A 24473-nucleotide genomic window follows, 5' to 3' on the forward strand; every position below is an offset into this window, starting at 1 on the left:
ATTTAACCACCTCGTGCCCGCCCTATAGCCGAATGACGGCTGTAGAGCAGGCGCGTTCGTCCGGGTGGCCGCCCCTGGACATCCTATTGTTTACTTCCGCAATGCGTGCCGCCGCGGGCACGCATCGCGGAAGTTCTGTGTTCGCTGTGTCCCCCGGGGACAGGCAAACACAGATCGCTGTAAACGGCCAATCACAGCGGCCGTTTACAGCGTGATCGGCGTGTCCAATGGGAGATGATCTCATATGTAAACATATGAGATCATCTCTCAGCGCCGCTCTCCCTCCTCACACAGAGTTCTGCTTCGCTTTGTAAAAAAAAAAAGTAAAAAAAAAAAGTGCCACCCTCCCCCAGCAGTGCCATCCATCCTCCCCCAGCAGTGCCATCCATCCTCCCCCAGCAGTGCCATCCACCCCAGTGCCATCCACCCCAGTGCTACCTGTCCCCAGTGCCATCCACCCCAGTGCTACCTGTCCCCAGTGCCATCCACCCCAGTGCTACCTGCCCCCAGTGCCACCTGCCCCCAGTGCCACCTGTTGTCAGTGCCATTTGTCGCCAGTGCCATCTGTCATCAGTGCCACGTTTAAGTGCCATCTGTCATCAGTGCCACGTGTCATCAGTGCCACATAGTGCCATCTGTCATCAGTGCCACGTATTAGTGCCATCTGTCATCAGTGCCACGTATCAGTGCCATTTGTTGTCAGTGTCACGTGCCATCTGTTGTCAGTGTCACGTGTCATCAATGCCACTTATCAGTGCCATCTGTCATCAGTGTCACGTGTCATCGGTGCCATGTATTAGTGCCATCTGTCATCGGTGGCACGTATTAGTGCCACGTATTAGTGCCATCTGTCATCAGTGCCACGTATTAGTGCCACGTGTCTTCAGTGCCACCTATTAGTGCCACGTGTCATCAGTGCCACGTATAAGTGCCACGTGTCATCAGTGCCACATATTAGTGCCATCTGTCATCAGTGCCACGTGTCATCAGTGCCATGTATCAGTGCCATCTGTCATCAGTGTCACGTGTCATTGTCCTGGTGCTTCAAAAGAGTAATAAATAGTCAACAAGTTAGATGTGTAATTTATGCTCCTAGAACACGTGATGGCGCTCCCTGCATGTTGGGCCTCTCTATGTGGCCAGGCTGTGAAAAAGTCCCACACATGTGGTATTGTAATACTCAGGAGGAGTAGCAGAATTTTTTGGGGGGTGTCATTTGTGGTATACACATGCCATGTGAGAGAAATAACCTATTACAATGACAATTTTGTGGAGAAAAAAAAATGAAAAATGTTAATTTTGCAAAGAATTGTGGGAAAAAAATGACAACATCAAAAATCTCACTATGCCTCTTACTAAATACCTTGGAATGTCCTCTTTCCAAAAAGGGGTCATTTGGGGGGGTATTTGTACTTTCCTGACTTGTTCGGGTCACAAGAAGTGAGATAGGCCACCAGTACATCAGGTGTGATCAATTTTGTGCACCACAGCTTGTAGACTCTCTAACTTTCACAAAGACCAAATAATATCCACTAATTTGGGTTTTACCAAAGATATGTAGCAGTATAAATTGTGGCCAAAATTTATGAAGAAAAATTAATAATTTGCATAATTCTGTCACAGAAACAAAGAAATATGCGTTTTTTTTTCAAAATTTTCGGTCTTTTTTCATTTATAGCGCAAAAAATAAAAACCCCAGAGGTGATCAAATACCACCAAAAGAAAGCTCTATTTGTGGGAAAAAAAGGACAAAAAATTCATTTGGGTACAGTGTTGCATGACTGAGTAATTGTCATTCAAAATGTGAGAGCACCGAAAGCTGAAAATTGGTCTGGGCAGGAAGGGTGGTTAAGAAAGAATCCAAGCCTTTTTCCAAACAGTCTACTGAGCTGGCCAGAACTAGTTCTTGAGGGTATATATTCTACATTTTCACAGCTCTTACTGTGAAGAAGCCTTTCTTTATGTGGAGGTTTAATCTCTTTTTCTGCATGTGTAAAGAGGTCTTCCTAATGCTTTGTACAGGGGCAAAATTATATTTCTCTCTGGAGTCTTTACCTCTTTTAATACAAGAAACATTTTTGCTGCTTTAGAAACTGCAGCTTGCATGGCATTCTATTATTAAGTCTATGATCTACCAGAGCATCCAAATTCTTCTTAACCACTGACTCTCCTAGCTGTTCTCCTAAAATGTATGATGCATGAATGTTTTTAGCCCCTAAAAGAATAACTTTACATTAAGAAACATTAAAGAGTTATTAAACCCAAAAGCAAACATTTCTTATACTGCAACACACCAATTCTTAGATATGATGGCTGAATTTGTTTTCTCTTTTATTTTCACCTGGTGATCTTGCCAGCAGGCATGTTGTTTTTTCAACAGCTTTCCTGCAAAGGTAGCAGTTAGATAGGTGAGATAAATCATTTACCACTGAAAAGGGGTGCTTACAATGATCAGCTTTTATTTATTTATTTATGTAAAACCTTTATCCAAAAAGGAAAAATGTATGCAACTACTTAAAACATATTAGCTGGAGTTTATTGTAATCCTGTAATTTGCTTATTATTGTATGCTTTGATGTTCTTTCCATCTACCTTTTTGACATTGTTCTGGAATAGAGCTTATAACATATTTGGCTAATAGATAAATGTAATTTTTTTTCCTTGCAACAGGTATTCAGTGGAAAGAGACCAGACTCAGAATTTTCTCCTCTGCCTCAAAATACTTTTAGAAAACCTCCTAGCCCTCCACCTTCTGAAGGTCAGCAGGCCCTGACCTGTCTTATTAGTGAAAAGGACATTTCTCTCTTTGAGAAGCTCGGAGATGGGTCTTTTGGTGTTGTTAGAAGAGGAGAGTGGAACACCCCTAGTGGTAAAATGGTAAATTTACAACTTTGTTCTGCAGAAGCTTATTTTTTTATTTCCAAATTTGTAGTCGGAAACATTTTTAACAAATGTGGTCTTGGGCCGACCATATCCAGAACAAATTTCTTCGGGTCAGTGTTGATCGGGGAATCCCTTACGCAGATCCATTGTATTCTCCCAGGAGGGGCACTAAGAAAGCCTTCACCATTGACAGAAGACAGTAATTATCGGTAGCGGCTTTACTGATAATCGCATGTAAAAATCCATCAGCCTGTCCATACATGATTTGAATTCCGGCCGTTTATGGCCGGCCTTACTATGTGGTATACTGGAATATCAAAAATAGATTGCTGATTTAAAAAAAAAAAAATCTTATTAAATCCTCTCTGAAGTGGTAGTAAACTGCTGTTTTTTTAAATCCTGCATTAATGTGCATTAATGTGCTTGTATGCATCGCATACTAGTACATTATGTGAAACTTACCTTAAAACTAAGCCCTTCAGCGCCCCCCTGTCACCGCTGACAGGGCTTCCATCTTCACCCAGTCTTCTTTCCCGGTTGGCAGGCTCTGGTCCTTTGATTGGATTAGCCGCGATAACGTCACAAGTGCTAGAGCCACTGTTCACAGCACGGAGCTCTGAAGGAATGGCACAGTATGCTGTTCCTTCAGAGTACATCACCAGTGACATTACCGCTGACTTCACAAGTAAATATCTCCTAAACGGTGCATGTTTAGGAGATATCTACTGGACCTATAGGTAAAAATCATCCATTGGTGTTTACTCTCACTTTAAAATGGACCTATAGTCATTTTTTCAGCTTTCCATCTATTAAATCTTCTGCTCTTGTAAAACATTTTTTTTCTGCAAGTAAACACCTTATACAGCCCACTTCCTGTTTCTTGTCTGGTAAAAATCCTAGGCTTATGACATAATGCACAGCTCTCTCTCTCACTCTTGTGAGAGTTTACCAGAGAGGGAGGGGGGTGAGTCATACGAGGGCCAATGAAAGCTGCAGAGCTGGAGGTGTGCCTCTGTGTGTCTGTGTAAATCCAGGAAGTGAACAGGCAGCAGCTTCAGCTGCCCACAGTTAAAATGGCTGCAGCCAGACTCAGTAGAAGGAGATTTGTGCAGCATATTTGGCAGGTACAGAATCACAATATGTATAAAATATGCAAAATGGTTGGAGGGAAGCTTCAGAATGGCAAAGTTTTTTTATTACAAATTATGTGAGCAGACTGCAGTTCCTCTTTAATTATCCATGTAATGTAGTTAGCCTCCCACATACAATGCACTGGTCTAACTCTCCAGTGGACTAATATGCCCCCTCCAGTGCTCTTGATACCTGAACATCACTGCTGATTGGAGCAGCGTTCAGGAGGAGGAGTATGGATTACTGGAACCCGGCTTCTGCTTTGTATATAAGAGTACTGGCCCAGCTGGCCTACATGCTGCCAGCACAGAGTAGATGAATCCTTGCTGCAGTACTTAGCAGTTCAGAAAAAGTAATGTAGGCTAAATTCAGCCAGGCAACTAGCATTTGCAGAAACAGTCTAACACTGACAGTCTCATATTTCTCAAATGACAGGTGTACTTCAAAAATTGTTGTTATGAATACCTACCCATTAGAAAAACGTTACAAATATTTGATGGAAAGCACTTTAGTGTCTCTATATTAGTTCTGCAAAGTTTTGATACTTGAACTTGTACATTTTGGATAGACTTCATAAGCTTTTTCTTTCTTTCTTTCTTTTATTTTTTCTTTAAATTTTTTTTTTTTTTTTTTTTACATTAGATGGTTTTGTGTAAGTGGTATTTGATATTGTTCTGAAAACCTGCACTCGAAACATTGTGTTAATGACATTTTCTGTGTCTTTCTACCAAGTTTAATGTTGCAGTTAAGTGCTTGAAGACGGATGTTCTTACACAGCCAGATGCCCTAGATGATTTTATCAGAGAAGTCAACGCAATGCACTCCCTGGACCACGTCAATCTCATTAGACTATATGGAGTGGTCCTTACACATCCTATGAAAATGGTATGATGGCGTAAAGCATTATTATAATGTGATATAGACCTATAATGCTTGTTTATTATTATTATACAGGATTTATATAGCGCCAACAGTATGCGTATTACTTTACAATATGAGGGCAAACAGTTACAATACAGTACAGTTACAATACATTTCAATAAAGGAGGAATCACAGGTCCCTGCTTGTTAGGGGCTTACAATCTAGAAGGGAGGGTAACATTAAAGAAAAGATAACTGTGGGGGGTGAGGGTAGGCTTCTCTGAAGAGAAGGGTTTTCAGGAATTGTCTCAAAGCTAATAGAGTAGGAAATAATTGGAGAGATTTGGGTAAGGAGTTCCATAGTGTTGGTGAGGCTCTGGAAATGTCCTGGAGGCAATCATGGGAGGAGGTGACAAGGGAGCAAGAAAGCAGGAGGTCTTGAGAGGAACGAAAGAGAATGATTAGGTAGGAATTTTTTAGACAAGGCTAGTGATGTAGTTGAGGGCTAAGTTGTGGATGGCTTTGTGTTTAGACTTTACAGTATGTTTTTTTGCTTTTATACCATGCACAAAACATTTGTACAATGAATTGTTTGTAACTGTATAGCTAATTATTATATTACTACTGGAAGCACTCAATAGTCTGCTAAATAATCTTCAGGTTTTAGTTAAAGTAGAACTATAGGCAAAACTTTTTTTACATTTTAGATAGAGTAAGGGAGGGTTATAACCCCTGTCAGATTTGTTTTCGCCATCTGTGTCACATTGTGGAGATTTATCTTCACTTCTTGTCCCATAGCCAAACAGGAAGTGAGAGGAAATCCCTGTAAATTAAAGGAATTCTCAGAACTAGTGTCCCCATTGGAAAATTTCACCTCTATTACTTTTCTGGGGACAACCAAAAATGTGGGGTTTTCTTTTACTTTCAATAATGGAAAACGGGACAAACGGTGAATCTCACTAATGAGGGCACCAACAGCAATAAAACCTTACAAGTGTTCTAATACCTCTACACTGTATTAAAAAAAAAAAAAAAGAAACAAAGTTTGGCCTTTAGTTCTACTTTAAAGTGGGAGTTCCGCCGTTTGTTTTTTTAAAAGCCAGCAGCTACAAATACTGCAGCTGCTGACTTTTAAAATAAGGACACTTACCCGCCCAGCGTGCCCGCGATGTCGGCACCCGGAGCCGATCTCTCGATCGTCCCTCGGGTGCTGCCGCCGCCATCTTGGGTATGGGAATCAGGAAGTGATCATTTCCCGGTTCCCTACTGCGCATGCGCGAGTCGCGCTGCGCAATAAGGATGGTCCCCGCTATCTCTGGGATCTGTGTGTTTCCCAGCAGACAGCGGGGGACCTGCAGAAAGGGGCGTAGATTCTGCAAATATCTATGCCGGAAGTGGGTGCAGATACCTGTACTGTACAGGTACCTGCACCCCCTCCCCCCCTGAAAGGTGCTAATGGTGGCGCCGGAGGGTTCCACTTTAGGGTGGAGCTCCGCTTTAAGAAGATATTTAGTTGTCTTCTGAGCTGAGAAATACATTATAAATATATATACACACTTGAGAATGTTGCAGAATTCATACATAGAACTGGAAGTGTCATAAGTTGCTTTTTCATGTCAACCTACCCTTAAGCAACACAACATCTGCACATATAAACATCTTCTTGCCTGGATTTTATATCTTACACAACTCTCCATTTTCATTTCCACTCCCTACTTTGTACTGCCACTCCCATCCCTATTTGAACCAGTTATCTAGTTGACATCAGAGGCTATTTCCTGCTTTAAGTGTTGACAGACTTGCTTTTGTGCAACCAAACCAGTTTTCTTATCAAACTAGGTACTTCTAAAAGGCCTAGCCTGCCCTGCACATTTCTGAACACGGGTTGCAGAATGCATCCTTGGCAGAACATTTTCTAATTATTAGGCATAAAAGCCAAACAAATACAAAAGACTCCCCCACCTGAACTCCAGCTAAAACATTTTTTCTAACTTTGGATATAGTGGGAAAGGCTTAGAACCTCAGTTAATGTCCTTGGCAGGATTCATTTTCATTATTTAATGGTGAACATTAAAAGAAATGTCTACATTTTATTTAAAAAAAAAAGCCAATATTTTACAGTTGTCAATGGGACAAGAATATAGGGGTAAACCTTCAATAGGAACACATGTTCCAGTGACAGCTGTCAAAAGTGGATTTTCCCTTTCTTTTTGAGAAATTAAGAGAAATCTCTTTGATGGAGACACATAGAGCCATATAATCTGACCAAGACCCAGGTCTTTACCCTCCCTATTCTATCCAAAAAAAAATAAAAAATCTTTGCCTGAAGTTAAGATTCAACTGGTATTGGTATAGTTTCATAGTTCAAAGTTTCTAGGACCTGTTTGGTTTTATGTTATCAACTGTAAGGGCTGATAAGGAATGCATGGTGGGAAATACTATATTTATTTATACAGATCTGTATGTGAGAGGTCAAGGCTAAACAAGATTTTGGTGCAAACATTGACATTTGTAAAAAAAATTCACAACTCAATCTCCTAGTTATAGAAGAACCTAAAAACCTACAGTTTATTGTAGCACCTATGAAATTATTGCTTATCTCATACAGGTGACAGAGCTTGCTCCACTGGGATCTCTGCTGGACCGCTTGCGTAAGAACCTAGGTCATTTCCTCATCTCCACTCTATGTCATTATGCTATCCAGATTGCTAATGGCATGGCCTATCTAGAATCAAAGCGTTTCATCCATCGGGACCTTGCAGCCAGGAACATCTTACTCTCCTCTAATGACCTGGTTAAGATTGGAGACTTTGGACTTATGAGAGCATTGCCAAAAAATGATGATCACTATGTCATGCAGGAACATCGCAAGGTGCCGTTTGCTTGGTAAGCATGTAGCTAAAATCTATAAAAACAAAAATTTTAGCCCAAAATAATTTTTACACCAATTTTGTTTATATGCAACTAAACTGTAATGAGGGGCAATAAAGTGACTTAAAATATAAATATATATCCCCACACCACACCATATAAACTTCACAAATAGTTTTACCCAAAAATTTGCTGCTTCATCCAACATATTGTTACATAGTTAAGTTGAAAAAAGACACAAGTCCATCTAGTTCAACCTATAAAATCGTACAATCCCATATACACAATCCTATACCCACAGTTGATCCAGAGGAAGGCGAAAAAACCTCAGCAAAGCATGATCCAATTTGCTACCTATAAATGTTATTTATATAAAACCCCCAAGTGAACTTACATACAGTATATATGTGCTAAGACTAGAGATGCCAATATAAGGAACATGCCACCTGTGATCTTGTATTTCTAGAAATCATCCTGCTAAACGGAAGGAACATGCCACCTATGATCTTGTATTGCTAGAAATCATCCTGCTAAACGGGGAAACTTCCAACCAAAAAAAAACAAACAATTTTGCCTTTTTTGAAAGAGAGAGGCAAATGGGATTGTGAGTGAGAATCCCATTGTTGGTAAAGGCGTTCACGTGTGTCGGGTGTGTTAATTTTATAATGATTAACACCTGTTACACAAAATGTAGACACTCATTGGATGAGTGATCGTCTCTTTTTTTTTTTTTTTTTGTTGCATGCTAGTCTTATATCGAAAATGAAGAGGTTACCAAAGTTACAAAAAGTCTCATATGACAGAATACAACTTCACAAGCGATGTAATGTGTTGTATCGTATTGTAATGTATTCTTTTTTTTTCCGAGAATACTAATGATCAGATTATTGTGCGATCGCTTAGAAAGCGATATTTTTCATCTGATTTTCTGATCGTGTGTACTAGGCTTAAGAAGGAATAATGGGCACTTGAAAATTTTCACCATATGTAAAAATGACATTCAAACGTACACAATTGGGATTTCAAATGTTTTGTCACAGTGTTGCATTTACAGTGCTACCCTTGTTTTTATTTTACTTTGACATTATATATATATATATATATATATATATATATATATAGCACTGCATCATTGGTATTGTTTTGCTATACACTCAAATACAGTATATGTATTAAAAATGTGACTGTGACTGTTACTGTAGGTTGCATTGAAGAATTTGCCACTCCTAAATTATTACAACTGGAGAAAGGATACATGGCAGGGTTGAAGTTGTTGCATGTAGGAACTGAATAGAATTATTGTTTAATCTTTGACTGAAAAGTGAAACCTGATGGGTTGCTATAAGGAACGGACATGATTTTTGGTTCATTCCCTTTTTTTTTCTGTTTTCATACATCAGCCCCAAAGAGTTGTTTGAGGCTGAGTCTGCTGATCACCTGAAGTAGACAGCTTTGAAAATGCCAAAAAACATAGTGTGCATTTTTCTCCTGCCTTACATGACATGAATGATAGCTGTAAGTAGCTAAAGTCCCTCCCATCAAGTGCCACAAGACGTGCCTTGTAACTGGGTTTATAGTCTGGAAATGAGGGCTGACACCTACAACAGAAATATTAGAAAGTTTTTGCATTTCAATTGTTGCCCCCTTCCTTCTATGGTACCATGATGTGCAGACCTCTTGTACAAGCATATAAAGCAGCTTTCAAGACCTCTCCATGCCACCCATGTAGTCCACGTATTAACATCAAGATGGTAGGACATTGATTGCAAGCTGACTCACTTTAAAATACTGGACAGCTACAGTGCCATAAAATGCCCACATCCAACAGCGTGCCAGCATTTCTTAGTACAGTAAGTTCCCTACTTATGAACAAGTTCCATTCCAGGAGCTTCGTAAGTTCCACTTGTTCGCAAGTCCAGCAAAGATCAGAGCTTGCAGACAAAGAGCGCAAGCGCTGATCAGTGTGTTATGGCGAGGAGAGCCCCCCTGTCAGAACACAAAAGCACAGCAGGGGAGATCGCGGCACCAACATTACTTGTGTCGGTACCGCGATCTGTCATTTTTTTTTCCTTCATCCCGCTGGGTTGAAGGAAAAAAAAATGAAGTCTGTGTGACCAGCTTTACAGGATTGATCATGAAAACTCATGTTCGCATCGTTGAAAGTTCACAGGTTGATGTTTGTATGTAGGGGACTCACTGTATACCTTTTTTGTTAGAATGTGCAGTTATTGATGCCAGACGCTGGTATCCTTCTACGTTATCCATCATCCATATTTTGTGGGCCATGGTGAATGGGGGGTGGGGGGGTCATCCCTGCGGCAGAACCCCAAATTATGCAAAAGTTTACTATGGGAATTATAGGACAGCATAGGTAATATATGTGTGTTGTGTAGGGAAATCCTACTAACTGTATAATCTGGCATCTTACTAATGTCTGAAATATTGTATGATCAATTACTAGAATTATTGTTTCATACGTTTGGTTAATGCAGTCTTTACATTATCTTCATTTATTAGGTGTGCACCAGAGAGCCTAAAGACTCGTACATTCTCACATGCCAGTGATACTTGGATGTTTGGTGTGACACTGTGGGAAATGTTCACATATGGACAAGAACCCTGGATAGGGCTTAATGGTAGCCAGGTAAGACAGCATATAGACCAAAAAACAATCTCTTGCATTGTTCTATGGGTAAATATATGAAAAAAACAGGACGGTATACCTTAGAACTCTTGTACTTTGGAGCTAATCTGAACATAAAAGGATCTAGTAGTGTGAGGTGGCATCCAGCAGGACACTGTAAGGATTATTTTACACTTGCAGGGAGGTTAAATGAATATGGCTTTTACTGCCCCCATTAAGCTGCAAAGGCTGTAGCCAGGGGTGTACACATGATGTGCCTGCAATCTTTCTTGCTCAGAAAAAATGTTCCCGTCTGTTATGTTTAACAGGCAGTACCACCCGCAGAACATAACTGATTCAAATGAATGTGGCTGTGCTGCAACTGTTCCACCCTGCATGCACAAGGTTGCAGGTTTTTAGGGGTTAAAACAGGTGGTGAGGAGGCAACATAATAACTTCACACTTCATTTCAAACACCCTCTAAAAAGCAATTCACAGAGATTGCTTTTTCAGAGGGCACCGCTAGGCCTAAAACTGTTTGTTTTATAGACTGAGATATCTATCACCACTTAAAATAGTTTTTAACTGGGGTATGATTACTGCAGCTATCTGTCCAAAGTAAAGATGGAAAATTATGTCATTGTCAATTATGTCAATATTATTGTCATCCTGTCTACAAGTGCCTTAAAGAGGAAGTAAACCCTGATGAGTTTACTTCCTCTTTTTTTCCCTGCAAAGGTAAAGCATAATGGACTACTATGCATCGCATAGTAGCCCATTATGTGTCACTTACCTGACACAGGAGCCAGCGAAGTCTTGCTGTCCCCTGTAGTCCACCGCACCCATCTTGCTGGTGGCGTCTCGCCGCTCCGCCGCTGTCATTCGGCGAAGCCGCGATGACGTCACTCCCGCGCATGCGCACGGGAGTCGACAAATGCGGCAGCTCCATTTTTGGAACTGCCGCGTTCAGTGCGCCTGCTCGCCGCTGTCTACGGCGCATACGCCGTAGACAGCGGTGCCCGTTTTCGGGCAAATATCTCCTAAACCATATAGGTTTAGGAGATATTGCTTGGACCTACAGGTAAGCCTTAATCTAGGCTTACCTGTAGGTCAAAGTGGTTTGTAAGGGTTTACAACCACTTTAAGTGTAATCAATTTTGTACATTTTTCTGTAGAGCCTTGTACACGCAATCAGATTTTCAGATGACCATTCGTCCATTTTTTGTTGCATGCTAGTCTCATATCGAAAGTGAAGAGGTAACTCACCATATGAAAATTCTCGTACAACAGAATTCAACTTCAGAAGTGACATAATGTGTTGAATAGTTTTGTATGTATTCTTTCATTTCTGAGGATGCGTAGTCTTGCTCTTACAATTTTTTTCGGGCAAAAAACGTATTAACCACTTGCCGCCCGCCCTATAGGCAATTGACGGCGGCAAAGTGGTTTCATAATCCTGACCGGACGTCATATGACGTGATCAGGATTATGAGCCGCTGCGCGCCCCCGGGGGCGCGCATCGCGGCGATCGTTGTTGCGGGGTGTCAGTCTGACACCCGGCAACTACGATCTCGGTAAAGAGTCTCCGACGGAGACTCTTTACCATGTGATCAGCCGTGTCCAATCACGGCTGATCACAGTGTGAATGGGAAGAGCCGGTGATCGGCTTTCCCTCACTCGCGTCCCTCAGACGCGAGTAGAGGAGAGCCGATCAGCTGCTCCTCTGACAGGGGGGGGTCTGTGCTGATCGATTATCAGCACAGCCCCCCCCGAGGATGCCCACACTGGACCACCAGGGACGCCACCAGACCACCAGGGAAAAGGTAATAAAGGTCATAATCCTCCCTAGACCACCAGGGATGCCAGTCAGCACAATGGGTGCCAATCAGTGCCCATAATGGATGCCAATCAGTGCCCACAATGGGCATCACTGATTGGCATGCATTATTGTTTGGCACTGATTGGCATCCATTACTGTAGTATAACACCGATGCCGCCTATGAGTGCCCACCTGTGCCGCCTATAAGTGCCCACCTGTGCCGCCTATCCATGCCCACCTGTGCCGCCTATCCATGCCCATCCGTGCCGCCCATCCGTGCCAGCTATCAGTGCCAATTTGTGCCACCTATCAGTGTCCGTCCGTGTCGCCCATCCGTGTCGCCCATCAGTGCCACTCCATTGGTGCCCATCAGTGCCGCCTTATCAGTGCCCATCAGTGTAGCCCCATCAGTGCCCATCAGTGAAGGAGAAAACGTACTTATTTACAAAGTTTTGAAACTGAAACAAAAAAAAACATTTTGTTTTTCAAAATTTTCGTTATTTTTTTATTTGTAGCGCAAAAAATAAAAACCGTAGAGGTGATCAAATACCACCAAAAGAAAGCTCTATTTGTGGGAAAAAAATGATAAAAATTTCATTTGGGTACAGTGTAGCATGACCGCGCAATTGTCATTCAAAGTGCGACAGCGCTGAAAGCTCAAAATTGGTCTGGGCAGGAAGGTGTTTAAGTGCCCAGTATTGAAGTGGTTAAGTAAATGAAAATCCTACATTGTGTTCACGTACGATTGAAATTTTATAGTCTGCACATCCAGCTTTTGTCGTACGAGAAATCTGAATCGGCTGTCGAAAGCACCGTACTAATGATCCGAAAATAGACAGATCGTTCGTTGGACAAAATGTAACTTTTTACAGATTTTCATATCGTGTATACGGATACTTTGTATATACTTTGGTCTCGTTGCTGCAGGTCAGGAAAACTATGGTATAATGCCTGTAAAAACATCTGTTTGCATAGCAGCATGTAGCAGTCACTACTGAACTATCAGAATCCAAATGTGCAACATTCTGATCAAGTAAGGAATCTTTTCCTTCAGCTTTCCTTTTCTATTGCTTGGCAGCTTTCACATCTACATGTTATATGCAATCCAGACTTGGCATGAAAGTGGCAATATATAAAGCAGTATTAAATCTAAAAGCAATAATTTAATTTCTTTATCATACATCATGGGACACAGAAACACAATAATTACAGTCTGGGTTATGTGGCACCTTTAGGTGATGGACACTGGCACACCCTAAACAGGAAGTTCAATTCCCCATATAACACCTTCCCCTTACCTCAGTTTTTTCTCCAGTGTCTTAGGTTTTGGTCACAAGTAAAGATGTGCTGTGCTGAGCTCTTCTGACATATTCCTTACTGGGGCAAGCCATGCAACCGGACCCATTCAAAGTGTCTTTTCCACGCCCAATTGAATGGTAACCATGCGTCGTGTTTGAAGAAACAAGTTTTTACCCGGTAACGCTTCTCTTTTTAGAGAGCTGGACCCGGGATCCAGTATTTGTTTTTTTCAGCCATATTCCTGGCTGGGGGGCTTTTTACAGGCCCAGAGCTGTGGATCCCCCAATAAAAAGGGGGCCTCAGTCCTGAAGATTTCCTAATGGAGCCCATCGTGAGAGGTGAAGTTTGGATCTGTTACCACAGAACCCTGCAGTTGGATAAAGTAAGGGAGATTCCTGAGGAATTTTTCTAATTCTTGTGGGTTTTCTCCTTTTAAGTAAATGTTATGCCTATAGTCACCACCGGGGGCTGTCAAGAGCACGTACCAGTTCTACGCTTGTCAGTTTCGGCGCTGTGTCTCAGGCTGCATACTTCTTCGGCCCAAAGCTCCAGATAAAGTCATAGGAAAGGGGGATTTTCTTCTCCCGGGATGTCCCCCCACATGGATAGCTTCTTCCAGGTAGGGGGAGCATGGCGCTAAACTAAGGTGACCAGATTTTTAAAATGAAATCCGGGGACTTTTTATTTTTTTACTAGTAATGGCAGCAATCAGTGACTCGTAGCTGGACTGCGATATTGACACTTTGTGGGAACCAGTGACACTAATACAGTGCTAGGAAGGGGATAACATCTGGGGCAATCAAAGGTTAAATGTTTGCCCAACAAGTGTTTCCTTACTGTGGGGGAGGTGCTTTTACTAAGGGAAGGCATAGATCCCTGTACCTGCTTTGCAGGAACACATGATCAATGTCTTCCATATCGACAGAACGGTGATCTGTCTTGTTTACATAGGCTGATACCATCCATTATGCCAGAGAGACAGACAAAGTGCAATGTAGTCTATTCACAGACACCCCCAAAGCACACCTGTGTTGAAGGCACTGGCACCCCAGAATTGGATCCGCTTCCCCTCTGTTCCTGCTGCTGGACGCCATCAGCTGAGCTCAGCTGCCTCTCTTTGCCCGTCGCCACTGCTGTCCGCCTCACAGCCTCTCAAGTCTCACTCTCTGGGCCCTGGCTACTACTGGGTGGGGAGTGGAGGAAGATCACTCCACCAGGGTAGGCAAGGAGATAGGCAGACGGCTGGCCAGGACTTGAGCCAAGGCAGAAGAACATCTTCATCGGAGCTGAAGAAATGGTCCCTCCGCTCTGACCAGCATATGATCATCAGAAAGGGGCAATGATAATGGAACAAATACACCCCCCTAAGCTAGTAGGTGTGGTGGAGCAGGGGTGTGTAATTCAGATTTGTTTATTTTATTCTGCACTGACTTTAAAATTTTCCCAACCCCTGTTCAAATCCAATCCGGAGACAAAACCGGGGACAGACTTGGTCCGGGGATTGTCCCCGGAAACCGGGGATGTCTGGTCACCCTACACTAGACAGCGGTGTGCTGTGCCACTCCCACCGCCATTACAGCGGTTCCCCTTCAGCAGCTCTCCTCCTCCCCCAGCTCTCCTCCATGCGGTTGGGCAGGATTGGAGCCCACTCGTGCGAGAAATCGCTCTATTTTGAAATAGATGGGGGGGGGGGCACAGTGGGTGGTTGGAGGAAGGAGGGGCAGGGCTTAGCGACGTTGGTGCGCGTTAACGTCCACAACATGGGCTGCATAGCTATAAAATGCACCTTTTCAGTTGCATACAGCTAGGAGGGACACAGAGCGGACGGGGGCATGTGAGTTGGTAACACAGGCATTCCCAGGACATTTACTTTAAGCATCAGGCTAAGCTTAATAGCAGCAGCAGTTGCTGGACTATTGCTCAGCAGTGGGTGCATTTTTATTGGTGGTACCTCTGCATTGTGCTCGGCCATATGACCAGAGGAGGGGGTTCAAATGCCTCATAGACCAAGGACACGAAGGGGTCACCCTCAGGTCCTTAGGACCCTCCCTCTGCAACACCATCCCGTACTAAGGAGGCTGGTCAGAGTGAGCCATCAGGGTCATCAGGTGCTGCAATTGCTTCCGACACTTCAGCCCCTGTCTATATAACTGAGCAGGTGTTCTCCTCAGCTATGAGTGGCTTTAACCACTTCAGCCCCGGACCAATTGTCAGCCTAAGGACCAGAGGTCTTTTTACAATTTCGCACTGCACTGCTTTAACTGGTAATTGCACGGTCATGCAATGTTGTACCCAAATGAAATTTGCGTCCTTTTCTTCCCACAAGTAGAGCTTTCTTTTGATGGTATTTGATTGCCTCTGCGATATTTATTTTTTACGATATAAAAGGAAAAAGACTGAATTAAAAAAATTATATATATATATTTTCTACTTTTTGTTATAAGAAAAATCGAATGAACTAAATTTTAGTCATACATTTAGGCCAAAATGTATTCAGCCACATGTCTTTAGTAAAAAAAAATGTCAATAAGCGTATATTTATTGGTTTGCGCAAAAGTTATAGCGTCTACAAAGTACATTTTCTGGAATTTACACAGCTTTTAATTTATGACTGCCTATCTCAATTCTTGAGGTGCTAAAATGGCAGGGCAGTACAACCCCCCCCCCCCCCCAAATGACCCCATTTTGGAAAGTAGATACCCCAAGGAAATTGCTGAGGTGCATGTTGAGCCCATTGAATATTTTTGTCACTAAATGATATATTGCTCACACATGCCATAGTTATATGTGGAATTGCACCCCAAAATATATTCTGCTGCTTCTCCTGAGTACGGGGATACCACATATGTGGGACTTTTTGGAAATCTAGCCACGTACGGCACCCCGAAAACCAATCACTGCCTTCAGGATTTCTAAGGGTGCAAATTTTTGATTTCACTCCTCACTACCTATCACAGTTTCGAAGGCCATAAAATGCCAAAATAGCACAACCCCCCCAAATGACCCCATTTTGGAAAGTAGACACCCCAAGCTATTTACTGAGAGGCATGTTGAGTCCATGAAATATTTTATATTTTGCCACAAGTTGCAGGCATATTAAAAAAATTTTTTTTTGCACAAAGTTGTCACTAAATGATATATTGCTCACACATGCTATGGGCATAAGTGATCGGGGGGGGATTTGTGTGCCTATGTGTACCTACATGTCAGTGTAGTGTTTGGTGCACTTACTTTCTCTGTTCTCCTCGCAGTCCGGTCAAAAAGACCACCCCAAGGAGAATGACATCACTTCCTCCCTGCCTGTGTTTACAATACACAGCGGGGGAAGCTTCTCATTCGCCAGGAGCGATCGAGAGGGGATGGCCAGAAACCAACGGCCATCCCCTCATCCCGGATCGCTCCTGAAGCAAAACGGACCGCCGCATCCAGCGGCAGGGGGTCCGATCGGACCCCCCACCCGCTGGAAAGCAAGAACGTACATGTACGTGCTTGTGCCTGTCGGTGCCATTCTGCCGACGTACATTGCCATGCGACGGTCCTTAAGTGGTTAATCACGTCTTCACAGAGTGGAAGAAAACGCATTAGGTCCCCTTCTACCACCCAGGATCCCCAAATGGAGGAACTGTGGGAGGGGGAGATGAATCCCCCTCAGGGGATCGCAAACAGGTTGAAGATTCCTCTACCGAGGAGTCAAGTGGAGAAGGATCTTCTTCAGCTTCACATGCTGAGAAGTTGCTGGTACATTTTCTTACTGAAATGGTCCGCTCCACATTTAAGCTACCCTTAACAGAGTCGGTTCAAGAGCCCACTTCCTGTTTGGGTTCACTAAAGCCTCCTCAAGTCTTGCGTGCCTTTCCTGTCCATTCATTACTAGAAAATCTTCTGTATTCTGAGTGGGATCACCCAGACAAGCACTATTTCCCTCCTGAAAAGTTTTCAACACTTTATCCTATGGAGGAAAAATTTACTAAGATGTGGAGTAAATTAAACCAGCAATTAACACTGCTATATCCTTGGTGAATAAAAATTTGACTTGTTCGGTTGACAATGCGCAAATGCATAGGGATCCAACCGATAAAAAATTGGAATTCGTGTTAAAAAACATTTTTTCCTTGGCAGGTTCAGTGGCTCAACCTGCAGTGGCGACAATTGAGGTATGTCAGTCCTTGAGAGACCATTTGAAACGGGTATTCAAGGTGGTCCCTGAACAGCAGGCCCAGGAATTAGCTGAGCTAAGAAGACAAATCTTTAAAGCCAGTAAGAAAATTAGAGTACTTGGAGCTGGTCATAGATACAGCCCAAAAGAAGGTGTTTTTACCCCAGACAAAGATCAGCACCATAAAGGAGCTGGTTTAAGGGGTCTGAGCAGTTCCCTATGCTCAGTTTCATTCGAGATTGCTGAAAAATAGTATCCTATCGGCCTGGAACAAAAAGATTCCAGTGCGTTTGTCACCAAAAGTGCGCCAGAGTCTCAGTTGGTGGAGGATATCTGAGAATCCTTCTTACCGGTTACCGGAATGGTGGTAACAACAGATGCCAGCCTTTCAGGTTTGAGAGAAGTCCTGGAAGAAGCATCTGTCCAAGGGAAATGGTCCAGAACTGAAAAGACCTTGCCCATCAACATTCTAGAGATTCAGGCGGAGCGTCTAGCCCTAAAGGCCTGGACATTCATGTTGCAGAATTCTCCTGTCAGGATTCAATCCGACAATGCCACAGCAGTAGCTTATATCAATCACCAAAGGGGGCACCAGAAGTCAGGCAGCCCAGGCAGAGGTTAGCCATATCCTAACCTGGGCAGAAGAACATGTGCCGTGCATTTCGGCAATCTTCATTATAGGGGTAGAGAACTGGCAGACAGATTACCTACATTGCCAGCAGTTGTTCCCGGGGGAATGGTCCCTTCACCCCGACATCTTCCTGGCTATATGCCAACGATGGGAAATCCCAGATGTAGATCTGCTGCGTTCAAGTTCAACAACAAAGTCAAAAACTTTGTGTCAAGAACAAGGGATCCACTCGCATAATGCGTTGGTTACTCCGTGGGATCAGTTCTAAATGATTTATGCGTTCCCTTCTATTCTTCTGCTACTTCGACGACTTTGTAGGATCAAGCGGGAAAGGAAGTCGGTAGCTCTTGTCGCCCAGAAGATCTTGGTATGCAGAAATAGTAAAGATGGCAGTAGTAAACCCATGGACTCTACCACCACGTCCAGACCTGCTATCGCAGGGACCAATGTTGCATCCTACTTTACAAACACTAAATTTAACGGTTTGGCTGTTGAAATCCACTTTCTAAGGAATTGTGGGCTTTCAGGCTCCGTGATACCTACCTTGATTAATGCAAGGAAGCCAGCTTCCAGAGTCATTTATTATAGAGTCTGGAAGGCATATGTATCTTGGTGTGAAACCAGGGGTGGGCATCCTAGGATGTATGTCATAGGTAGAATTCTTGCCTTTCTGCAAATGGGGCTAGAGATGAAGCTGGCCTTGAGTACTATCAAGGGCCGGGTCTTGGCCTTATCAGTGTTGTTTCAACATCCGCTGGCTTTGCATTCTTTGATTCAAAGCTTTATACAGGGGGTAAAGCGGCTTAAACCTCCGATTAAAGCATCTCTGAGACTTGAATTGGGACTTGAATTTAGTTCAAAGAGCCAAATTTAATCGTTCACAAGGATAGAGAAGTATTGCTTCCTCATCCTAGCTTTCTGCCAAAGGTGGTTTTGGGGTTTCACCTAAACCAGGATATTGTTTTACCTTCATGTTTTCCAGAACCCTGTTCTAAGGAATAAAAGTCACTACACTCTTTGGATGTAGTGAGAGCGGTCAAGATCTATTTGAAGGCGACTGCTCAGATTCGGAAAACAGATGCTTTGTTCCTGTTGCCAGAAGGTCCTAGGAAAGGGCAGGCAGCATCGTAATCCACTATTGCCAAATGGATTTGGCAGGTAATTATTCAAGCTTATGGCTTGAAGAGGAAGGGCCCACCTTTTCAGGTCAAAGCGCACTCCGCCCGGACTGTTAGTGCTTCGTGGGCAGTGCATCACCAAGCCTCCATGGCTCAAATCTGCAAGGTCGCAACCTTGTCTTCAGTCCATACATTCACCAGATTGTAAGAAGGCATGAGGATGTCGCCTTTGGGCACAGTGTGCTGCAGGCTGCAGTATAGGTCCTCAGGTTTGATTGCACCCTACCTTTGTTGTGTCCCCTCCCCTCAGGTGGCATTGCTCTGGGACATCCCAGACAGTAGTTACTTTGGCTTTGTGTCCAGTGATGTACGATAATGAAAATAGCATTTTTATAACAGCTTACCTGTAAAATCCTTTTTTTGGAGTACATCATGGGACACAGAGGTCCCTCCCCTCTTTCTGGTTACACGTGTATTGCTTTGCTACAAAACTGAGGTACTCCCAGTAAGGGGAGGGGTTATATGGGGAATTGAACTTCCTGTTTAGGGTGTGCCAGTGTCCATCACCTAAAGGTGCCTATATAACCCAGACAGTAATTACTGCGGCTCTGTGTCCCATGATGTACTCCAAGAAAATGATTTTACAGGTAAGCTGTTATAAAAAAAAAATCCTATTATTCCTTTCTTCATTTATGAGGCTGACTCGTTTCCACCTTTGTCTCTGCAATCTTACTTATAGGGAAAAAAATCCTATTTTACCAATGCTTAAATGTGTTGGCTGCATTATTTTCATTTATAAGGCCCTTTTTACCCTCTTTATTTTCAACTGGTGAACTGGTCAGATTAAAAGGCCTATACACACGATACAAAAATCGGATGGAAAAATTCATATGACGAGCTGTCTGCTGATTTTTGCAGATCGTTAGTACGGTGCTTTCGGCAGCCGATTTCACTTTTTTGTTGGACTAAAGCTGGATGTGCAGACTATAAAATTTTTGTCGGATGTGAACTCAACCTCCGATTTTCCTTTCATTAGTATGGTTTTTGTACAAAAAAAATCAAAACAGCAAGACTACACATGCTCAGAAACGAAAGAATACATTCAAAACTATTCAACATAATACATCACTTTACGTCACTTCTAATGTTGTATTGTTTTGTATGAGTATTTTTGTAACCACTTCACTTTCCACATGAGACTAGAATGCCCAAAAAAATGGATGTTCGGTCGTCCGAAAATCTAAGCGTGTGTAGGAGGCTTTAAGCTGACCATACACTGTTTGTTTTTTTCATTCAGCCAGTGGGCTAAACAAATAGAAAAAAATATATATATAGATATCTATATATAGATATATATATTCTGCATATATTTCTTCATCTACACAAATGAGATGGATGGAGGAATCGATACTGCTGGGACAATGTATTCTGATAGCATCTGCATCCACTCATTAATAACAATTTTTTGATAAGAGTTTTGATCAGTGAATTCCATCTTTTTCTGTAACTTCCTTTAATCTCTTCAGCTCCGGATGATTTACGGCCCTTCCTGACCAGGTCATTTGTTGCTATACGGCACTCTGTTACTTTAACCACTTTCAGACCGGACCATTTTGCTGGCTTAAGACCAGACCACTTTTTGCGATTCGGCACTGCGCCGTTTTAACTGACAATTGCGCAGTCGTGCGACGTGGCTCCCAAACAAAATTGACGTCCTTTTTCTCCCACAAATAGAGCTTTCTTTTAGTGGTATTTGATCACCCCTGCAGGTTTTTTTTTTTTTAGCACTATAAACAAAAATAGAGTGACAATTTTGAAAAAAACGCAATATTTTTTACTTTTTGTTATAATAAATATCCCCCAAAAATATATTTAAAAAAAATTGTCCCTCAGTTTAGGCCGATACGTATTCTTATGCGTATTTTTGGTAAAAAAAATCGCAATAAGCGATTATTGATTGGTTTGCGCAAAAGTTATAGCGTTTACAAAATAGGGGATCGTTTTATGGCATTTTTATTATATATTTTTTTTTTACTAGTTATGGCAGCGATCAGCTATTTTTATTGTGACTTCGACATTATGGCGGACACATTGGACATTTTTGACACATTTTTGGGACCATTGTCATTTATACAGCAATCAGTGCTATACAAATGCAGTGATTCCTGTGTAAATGACACTGGCAGTGAAGGGGTTAACCAGTGGGTGGCAATATAGGGGTTAAGTGTTCCTAGGGGCCTGTTACTAACTGTGGGGGGCTGGGCTTTGTTTTAGTGAACACTGATCTCTGCTCCAATCTCATGGAGCAGAGATCAGTGTCACTTGTTGCTAGGCAGAACTGGGAGATGCTGTTTACAACGGCATCTCCCCGTTCCGCCACCCCGTGAGACATTCGCAGGTATCCCCGCGGTGTTCGAGTCCGCGGGACCCGCGATCGGGCTCAGGGGGGTCCCGACCGCTGCACAAGCCCGCCGGTGGCGGCGTGCAGGAGATGGCAGGGTGGCATATAAAAATGGATGTACCTGTACACCAATATGCCTGCCCGTGCCATTCTGCCGACATACATCGTCATGCGCCGGTCGTGAACTGGTTAACTGACAATTGTGCGGTCGTGTGACACTGTACCCCAAAACATTTTTTGTCCTTTTTTTTCAAAGGACACAAAAAAAACTTTCTTTTTGTGGTAGTTCATCACCTCTGCGTTTTATTTTTTCGCTATAAACAACAAAATACCGACATTTAAAAAGAAATATATATATTTTTTTTACTTTTTACTATAAAACACATCCTATAAAAAAAATGTAAAAATTCTAATTTCTACATCAATTTAAACCAATATATATTCTGCTACATATTTTTGGTAAAACAAATTCAAGTAAGTGTATATTGTTTGCTTTGCGCAAAAGTTATCACGTCTACAAACTATGAGATATATTTATGGAATGTAAAAAAAATTTATACTAGTAATGGCGGCGATCAGCGACTTATAGCAGGACTGTGATATTGCGGTGGACAAACTGGACACTTAATGACACTTTTGACACTTTTTTGGGAGCCAGTGACACCAATATAGTGATCAGTGCTAAAAATGTGCACTGTCACTGTACTAATGACACTTGCTGGGAAGGGGTTTACATCAGGGGAGATCAAATGGTTAAATGTGTGCCTAGGGAGTGTTTTACTGTAGTGGGGGAGGCCCTTTTGATAGGGGAAGGCATAAATCTGTGTCCCTGCTTTGCAGGAACACAGGATCCATTCCTTCCTTACTGACAGAATTGCAATCTGCCATGTTTACATAGGCAGATCCCCGTTCTGCCTGTGTCCTAAAAGATCAGTGGGAGAGCCACCGGCAGCACACACTCGCGCCTGATACCCGAAAATGCAGCCTCACGTATATATACACGTGATACTGTGCAGTGCGACCACCCTGTAGTATTAAATGGCAGCTGGTCAAAAGACCAAGCTTTCCAGCCTAAGTGGCAATAAGACAGTTGAGACAAACCATTTAACACTGACATGGGGTGATTAAAATGATCAGCTTTTATTCATTTAGACAAAACCTTTATCCCAAAAGAAAAAAAAACAGTTACTGTAAGCGCTTAAAAAGTATTAGCTGGAGTTCATCTTTAGTTTGTCAGTCAATTACATCTGAATCTGCCAGTGCATCTAATACTACCCTTTCCCCAGACTGAGTATGCTGCTGTCCAAAGGTGTCTCCGTTGCTCCTCCTTCCAGAGTGGAGACACCCTAATGCCGCGTACACACGGTCGGATTTTCCGACAGGAAATGTTGGATGTGAGCTTGTTGTCGGAAAGTCCGACCGTGTGTATGCTCCATCGGATTTTCCGCCCAGAAATGTTTAAAAGCAGGTTCTCAAATTTTTGTTATTGGAAAGTCCGATCGTGTGTACGGGGCATAAGATAAAAAGTGTGTTACTGGCTGGATCACCAGGTGGAAAAAAAAAGAATGCCGCCACCACATTTAAGGATTGCTAATATATTACATTTTTATATTGGCTTTTATATTGGTTCGTTACAAAAAAGGTCAAATTAACCCAGAAAAATTGGTCATATTCTTCCTAACAGCCTATTTAGGAAAAGGAAATGTTGGTCAATTTTTGTATGTTTCGTGTAGTTGACATGATGTCTGGAAACCTTTATTCATTATATATAAACTCCATATTATAGTTTCATTTGATTCATTCTGAAAATGCTAGGCGCCTGGCAGTCTGTACCTTCCACATTGAGTCACTGACATAGAATAAGCATGCAGCCAGTGAAGGCAGGCTGAAATCATCACTCATGAACTGCATACTTGTTCTGGATCAGTACTTCATAGTATTGAAAGCCACTGGATCAGCATGAGAGCCAAGCAAGAAGGATTTTGCAGAAGAGGAGTTGAGCAGTGGCAGTACACTGATTCCCCCACCTTATAGGTCTCGTCAGTTTGCTCTGGATTTATAGTGAATTTGTGAAACATAAATAGATTTTTTTATGAATATAGAAATACACTTCATACATACAAGAGGTGAAAAAAACAAAATATTTTAAAATTGTGTTGTCTTTAAAACGTGTTTTATTTATTGTCCATGATTGTTTGGAAAATCAGGAGCTAACAAAAAATAAAAAATTTTCCCAAACCACTTCTCAGGTCTTGTTAATGGGTTCTTTCAGCATTTCCCACAGTAGGGTTCATTCAGACCCCTTTCACACGGGGGTTGCCTGTGCATTAGCGGTAAAGCGGCACTTGTTTTAGCGGCGCTTTACTCATGTTTAGGCAGCATTTTTCGGCCACAACAGGGCACTTTTAATCCCAAAGAAGGGTTTAAAAACTCACATCTTGCGGCACTTCGGAAGGGATGGCCTTTAATAGCAATGGGCAGGGTGTTTTGGGAGCGCTGTATACAGCCCTACCAAAACCGTCCCTAAGATGCTGCTTACTTTTTCTAATGTCCCGCAAGCGCACTGCCCGAGTGTGAAAGCATCCATTGTAATGAATGGGAGGCAGCTTTGAGGCACTTTACAGGCGCTTTACAGGCGCTATTTTTAGCACTAAAACACCTGAACGCTGCCTCAGTGTGA

General features: G+C 42.5%; 1 protein-coding gene across 7 annotated transcripts in view; it reads left to right on the forward strand.

Moving 5' to 3' along the window:
* TNK2 (tyrosine kinase non receptor 2) overlaps positions 1-24473 on the forward strand; it is a 296608-nt gene that overhangs the window by 209193 nt on the left and 62942 nt on the right. For all 7 annotated transcript variants that reach the window (XM_077487599.1, XM_077487600.1, XM_077487598.1 and 4 more), the window contains 4 exons: positions 2671-2877; positions 4747-4899; positions 7484-7761; positions 10264-10390. In XM_077487599.1, coding sequence (XP_077343725.1) covers positions 2671-2877; positions 4747-4899; positions 7484-7761; positions 10264-10390 — 765 coding nt within the window. The remainder of the gene's footprint in view (positions 1-2670; positions 2878-4746; positions 4900-7483; positions 7762-10263; positions 10391-24473) is intronic.

Source organism: Lithobates pipiens, unplaced genomic scaffold (genome assembly GCF_037356315.1).
Source record: "Lithobates pipiens isolate NorthernLeopardFrog02 unplaced genomic scaffold, aLitPip1_a1.2 Scaffold_18, whole genome shotgun sequence".
In the NCBI taxonomy this organism is placed as follows: Eukaryota; Metazoa; Chordata; class Amphibia; order Anura; family Ranidae; genus Lithobates; species Lithobates pipiens.